The following is a 6918-nucleotide window of genomic DNA, read 5'->3' on the forward strand; positions in this document are numbered from 1 at the left end:
CCTTGAGGCCAAATGTACCTAAATCATTTAGGCTAGTGTCCAACTATTTATTGTGCATGTACTAATATCTTATCTTCCTTCCTTAGGGAGGGGTAATGCTAGCCACTAGTATAGTGCACATTAACATAGTACATATCGCAAATAAAGCTATGCTATAAAAACTAAGTGCTATTGGCAATGCCTAGGCAAGGCTCTAAGAAACCTACCAAAGTAGAAAGCTATAGATCTAGTAAAGCAAACCATGGTAATATTACTATCAAAGTATGAAATATCCATATTTATGAAGGGAAAATCCCCTTAATAGTACCTTTATGTCATGAAAGTGTTTATATGGTAGGACGTTGCATTGAAGCAGAGGACCATGGTCGGCTCAAATGGCACCTTATACTGTCATTGGAGAAGAGGCCCATTGCATAGACCCTCTAGTATGAGAAGAATGTTTTTTACTCTTTTAAGAACTTGTAGGCACATTTCCTAGAACCAATCAAATGCAAAATACTAGTTCCTAGATGAATGATAAATCGAGGGACTATCGTTCGCACTTAATCATTATTAAGAAACTACCCCTCATGTGTGCAAGCCCCTATCAAGAAACCCCTTATGTATATTTTCAATGTAATTTTATCATCCTCTAATTTAGAATATATCTATCAATTCACAATTTTCCTCCTCAGATTGAACCATCCCCTTTGTAGGACATTATGTATAACTACATCCTCTATATATCTATAGGTCACACAAAATTTTCTTACTAGTTAACATATGACGTAGGATGCATTATTTGAAGAGATAGACTTGCACTAGCACTAATCACATATTTACAATATGTGAATGTCAAGAAAAGAAAACAATCATCCACAAGAAGAAAAGAGCAACCAATTAATGTAGTAGTCTCTACCCTCACAAAGGTAGACCTAACAAAGTAAAGAAAATAGAAAATAGCTACAAGTGAAGACTCTACCTTCAAAATGTAAATCATACAAAAGAAAACTAGAAAGCATTCATTGCCTCAAATGTAAATCTCATCAAAGACATAGAAGTTAATTGTAGCTTACTTTGAGAAGACAATCAGTGACAGAATGCAGCAAGCTAGCTAAAGCTGAGAAACAAGCAACTAAACTTCACAAAATGTCCTCAAAAAAAGGCTAATAATTGGCTTAAGCAAGCATTCAACTAAATTTGACAAAGTCAATGAAAATAGAGGAGGATTGACCTATTTAAGAGGGCCATAGCCAATGACATGCAAGAAAGATTGGAAAATAATGTAGGTGGTTTAGCTAAGAGATTATGCACTACCATTTGCCAAGAGAAAAAGCAAACAATTAAGGATTGTGGTAGATTTTAGATGTTTTTAATACTCAAAGTCCAATAAAAGGAGCATGCTAAGGCTATAAGAGACTATACATCCCAAAAAATGAAGGCATGTTAAAACAAGAGGAAAAGTGAAGGATGTTTTAGACAAGTCCAATACCCAAGAAACCAAGCATAAGTACCCAAATAGTCATCATGACTAACATATTGTAACACACTTTCAAAGATAGAATGCTAAGATAAAATCTAAGATATATAGCTATACTTTGTCAAGAAGTACAAGTCAATCTAGAGGAGCCTTCCACATGTTGAATAACCACCAAAATTCCTTTGGAATAGGATGTGAACCCACTACAAGAATGAGCCTACTGCAACACCAACATGGATAAGAAACTCGCATTACTCCAACCAATTCACATGTCATTGATGAGCAGTTGTAACCACTGCTTTCTCACAAGGACTTGCAAATAATTGCTAGGTGAACACATGAATGGATTCATAGTGGGTTCCTTTGCTTGATCATGCTAAGCATATAGAAGGAATACTGCCCCGTTTAGATTATTCCCAAATCTTGAATGCTTGCAGATACATGACTTTATATACTTGTGATCTAACGACTTACTAATTCTAAAGCTAAATACAACTACAAACAATCTCACTACATGCCTCATTGAAGCCCTATATCTCTATTCTTTAACGCCACCCTCTTCCACATCCATACTTACACTAAATCCACATTCCATTGACGCTCCATATGCATTCTTTTCTTTGTATACTTTCTATGTATCTACATCTTCCATTTAGGTTTCATATAGCTACCCCAAACATTGTAGTGGTGAAGCATATTCCCACATGCACAAGAAGAAAAGGGTAAACAAGGAGAATATGAGTACAAGGCAATCAAGATTTCATTTTGCCTTCAAATTTTTCTTTTCCTTGATTCCATTAGCTACATATTGGCAATCATTCACATATGAAACAAACGCTCAAGTTTGCCATGCACATGTTGTGATTAACATTGGCCTTGTGAAATAATTCCTAATGTAAAATTTTTAAGCAAAATGTAAGTCATTCAACTACTAAACAATTGCATTGGTGCATTGATTGTTGTGATTAACATTAGCCTTGTGAAAATAATCCCTAAAGTAAAATTTAAGCTAACTATAAGTCATCCAACTACTAAACAATTGCATCGGTGCATTAATATAGACGAGAATATTGTTAAACCTACCTTATGTTATTCCTTGCTACAAGTAAGACCTTAGCCAAAAACCCTCAACATTCTAATTTTTTCTCATTTTTCTTCAATGTTTTTGAAAGCATTCTAATGTTTTCATCTTTCTTTTAAGTTTTTGAAACTTTACATGAGCTTCACTTGATTGTGAACTTTCATGTGATGAATTGTGCTACAAATTTCAATTAATTGTGAAATATTTGTAAATTTGAGTTATGTAAGTCAATTATGAAATATTCACAAGTTTGAGAAGGTGCATGAAATGATCGGTTACTTACACATTGACATTAAATTTTCGATTGTACATAAAAACTTATTTAGCAAAGGTAAAGGTTGATTCCTTTCTTATGATAAACTCCATAAAGACATAGTAATAAACGTTTTTAATAAAAGGATCATAATCCACACACAACCTAGCCAATAAGAGAGATGCTAAACCTCAAAGAAGCAAGTAGGGCTATGCTTGCCCAGTTTTGCGTTGGGAAAGGTGGCCCGATAATCTTCAAATATAAACTTCTTATACTTTGTCGGTTGCTCATCACTCACAAGGTTTGAAAATGGGGCAATGAGAGCCCTTCTAGCTGGATTATGAAAGAAAACAAAAGACATACGTGATTCACAATTGTGCACTTTAGAGCGATGCAACACACTTTTATATTTCGCATTGCTTAGAACCTGTAAAGAAGAAGAAAAACCATGTGTGAGAGAGAGGGAGATGCTTGCAATAACAAGTGTCAAGGAGAATAAGGAAAATAAGCACCTGTATTATGTCTCCCACGTTCACAATTAAGGATCCCTCCTTAGGTTCCACAAAAATCCATCGTCCATTTTTGAAGATCTCCAAGCCTCCCACATTATCTTGATATAGTATTGCTAACCCTCCAAAATCTGTATGGGGTGGTGATCCCAAGCATGCATTTGCCTTCGCACATGCAGGGTAGTAATTTATCCTCAAGGATGATTCCTTTACATCAAAGATTTCTTTGACCTTTTGAGGATCAACATCAAGACCCTGAAATAGAATACCCAAAATGCGATTTGCCAATGCATTCATTGAACAAGTATACTCATCCAAATCTGCACTGCTTTTTTCATTAGCATTAGAATCTCTCTCTCTCTCTCTCTCTCTCTCTCTCTCTCTCTCTCTCTCTCTCTCTCTCTCTCTCTCTCTCTCTCTCTCTCTCTCTCTCTCTCTCTCTCATATCTATATTTGTTCTTGAAAGTCAATCCCTTTTGCTTTTACTCATCCTAGTCAATTTGTGCACATTGACCCTTTTTCTAAATTTGCAATAAATTCCAACTTAATTAATGAAATTCCATGTCAACTCAACAATACAAGCTTAGATGCCCAACACAATTTCTATCCAAGATTAATCCTTAATAGATAAGCTAAACTTTTTGGCATGAATGAGCCAATGATATGAGATCAAATTCAGTATAAAGCAATGTATTACATATTTGGTGTGTAATGTACCACCCAAAAAGAAAATTGCCACACATTGATGGCCCGTTGAATTGTACCAACCTTGTCCAACTCCAAGGATTGAAAAGCCTAAAAATTAAATATGACTTCACATTTGTTTATTCACCTTATTAATCATCTTGCCTCTTGGAAGTTGAGGTTGCACAAATCTTCATTCCGCATTAAGGCAAAGATCTCGAACTTCAATTTTTTTACCACAAATCCAAATAGTTTTGCAAATATTTCATATTTCATAAACATTCAAGAACTCCGAACAAAGCTCTCTTCAACAACAACATCATCCAAAAACATCTATGAACAAAAGACACCCTTTACTTTTGTTACATGGCCTTGCTGTCAACATTGAAAGTCATGTACTAATAATCTAAAAGTATCAAAAGAAGTATGCCAAATGGAGTTACCTATCAATCACAAAAGAAATGCCTCATTAAGTGAGACCCATTCCCAACTAACAAGATGGCACGTTCATGGCCAACAATAGCATACGCTATATAGACATCATGCAAACCACCTTCTCGTCTACACCTTCTTAGTCCACTTAACTCTTCTAGTTTCTCCTTCTAACCCTTCAGTTTGCAACAATATGGCATCTCGACTCCTTGCATATTCAATCGTGTGCTACAACTCCCGCTTGATAAGAGATAAGTATTCTTAAACTAGGGACTTTTTACATGGTGGAAATTTAAGGGTATGGTTTTTCCTCGTGATATATGGCACATGCAATGGATATAGACTGCGTTTGCCACCATCCCATTGACCATTTTAGACTGGAACAGTTAAAGCTTTAGTCAATTTTCAACCCTATACCACTATTCACTTCCATTCTAGTTGAGAGTGAGATAGGGAGCTCTAGCCAATTTTCAACATTATACCACTTCCCCTTTGTCTAGCTAGAAGTCAAATAAATTTCTTTAGAATTTAGGGTGAGATGTGGAGGCAACTCTTGTATCCAAGATTTTATAACCTTATATACACTTGCATAGCAAGGCAGGCATCGCTTAGGTGAACTATGCAATGCATGTATACGTATGTGTAAATATGCATATGTATGTTGCTTTCAATGTATTAAACTCATGGCATGTCGGATACGTAGAACTAGCTTACATGTAACTATGCAAAAAGCCAATATGTACGTTTACATACACTTGCACATGTTCTTGTACAAGGTTATTTATCACATCCACATGCACATCTAGTTATACATACATACATACATACATACATACATACATACATACATACATACATATATATATATATATATAGAGAGAGAGAGAGAGAGAGAGAGATCAAATACCGCGTTAAAGGCTGCCAGAATGTCATAATACATCCGATTCACTCCTAATACAACTGCCTAACAAGAGGTTTACTATCATTATTCACATAGGGCATAAAGTATGCATGAAAGGCCATGGTAGATCTCTTTCTATACTGAAATACCCCAGCATGAAGGATCCGATTCTATCCTGGTATTATACCCAACAACGATTAAGCCAAGACAGACATAAAACCAGAGAGATGTTTTACCTGATGGCCTGAAGCTCCTCGTCGGACCAAGAAGGCACGCATGCGGCTGCAAGCAGACCATGGATGACAGAGATCCCGGGCATGAGCGAGAGCGCCTCGCTCCAGGACTTGATGGGGGCATTGAGGGAGCTGCTGAAGTAGCCCTGCGGGAGGGGGGAGGCCTTGCGGATTCGGAGCTTGAGAGGGAGGGGCAGCTCCTGGAAGAAGCGCAGGCCATGGCGCCGCACCTGCTCGACCACGGCCGCCGGGACGCCGTGCTGCACGATGCGGAAGAAGCCCCAGGATGCGCAGGCGCGGCAGACGGCCGTGACCAGCTCTGCGTCCGGCAGGGACAGATCGATCTCGGGGAAATGCTCACCCCCCTCTTCCTCCTCCTCCTCCTCCTCCTCCTGGCCGTCTGCTCCTGCTGCTTCTGCGCCTTCTTCTTCCTTGTTTCTTCCTCCTCCTCTTCTTCTTCTTCTTCTTCTGTTTTGTTGTTGCAGAGACCTTATTTCTTCCTCGCTCCACATGAAGTCCTCCACTGTCAACCCCTCTTCCAGAAAATTGTCCGCCATATCTGGCACAGGACCTCTCTCCCTGACGAGTGTGTTCACAGTAACTTCGACATATGCTCACATTCCAACGCTAGTAAGAGACATGACACCTTGCAAGCCGGCTGAATGTCCTTATAAAAAAGATTGTTTGATAAAAACCTTACTCGTAGCACATTGAAAACAAGGTGATGTCATCGCAAGGGCTTGCTAAGAGAATATTAAATTGGAGTATGTACCTGAAAGTAACGTTGATTGTTGGGTGACTAGCATTCCTTGCATGTGCACGCGTTGTTATCGTATGCTAGTCTACACATAATTGTGACATGTATACAATTGCACAACCATAATATGAACACATATTCTTCTTTTGTGTCCTCAAGCCTTAAAAGTCACATGTTTGCTCACTATTTTCTCTTTTTTTTAATCTCTCACTATTTGTTGCCAATCTCTCTCTTTTCCTACTCTTTTTCACACATCTCCTCTTTAATTTGTTTATCACATATTTGTTACCTCTCTCTCTCTCTCTCTCTCTCTCTCTCTCTCTCTCTCTCTCTCTCTTTGCAACACCCATCACTTTCTCTCTCCCCTCCTTTCCACCTCTCCCTCCCTCCCTTTGTTTATCTCTCTACTCTGTTTGGGACCCCTCTCTCACACACCATTTTTACACCTCTCTCTCTCTCTCTCTCTCTCTCTCTCTCTCTCTCTCTCTCATGCATAAAAGGATAGACATGCATTAGCATTTAGCTGTATACATACTCATATATGTATGCAATGCCTTCTATGCACCAAACTTGTAAACTTTACCCATACTTACTTTGCATGATAAGTAG

General features: G+C 38.1%; 1 protein-coding gene across 2 annotated transcripts; it reads right to left on the reverse strand.

Moving 5' to 3' along the window:
- Positions 1-2803: 2803 nt before the first annotated feature.
- On the reverse strand, positions 2804-6240 carry LOC148017597 (fe(II)/2-oxoglutarate-dependent dioxygenase 1-like). Of its 2 annotated transcripts, none has more exons than XM_087663312.1 (3): positions 5556-6240; positions 3306-3557; positions 2804-3220 (listed from the first exon to the last, which is right to left on the reverse strand). In XM_087663312.1, the coding sequence occupies exons 1-3, from the start codon at positions 5595-5597 to the stop codon at positions 2978-2980; spliced, it is 537 nt and encodes a 178-aa protein (XP_087519438.1). In that variant the 5' UTR covers positions 5598-6240; the 3' UTR covers positions 2804-2977. The 2 variants fall into 2 exon arrangements, with proteins under 2 accessions (XP_087519438.1, XP_087519437.1); XM_087663311.1 differs by having other exon boundaries at positions 2808-3220; positions 3306-3627; positions 5556-6239.
- Between the last annotated feature and the right edge of the window lie 678 nt (positions 6241-6918).

This window comes from Lygodium microphyllum, chromosome 22, assembly GCF_053477565.2.
Source record: "Lygodium microphyllum isolate KBCC chromosome 22, Lygodium_microphyllum_v1.1.10, whole genome shotgun sequence".
Taxonomy (NCBI): Eukaryota; Viridiplantae; Streptophyta; class Polypodiopsida; order Schizaeales; family Lygodiaceae; genus Lygodium; species Lygodium microphyllum.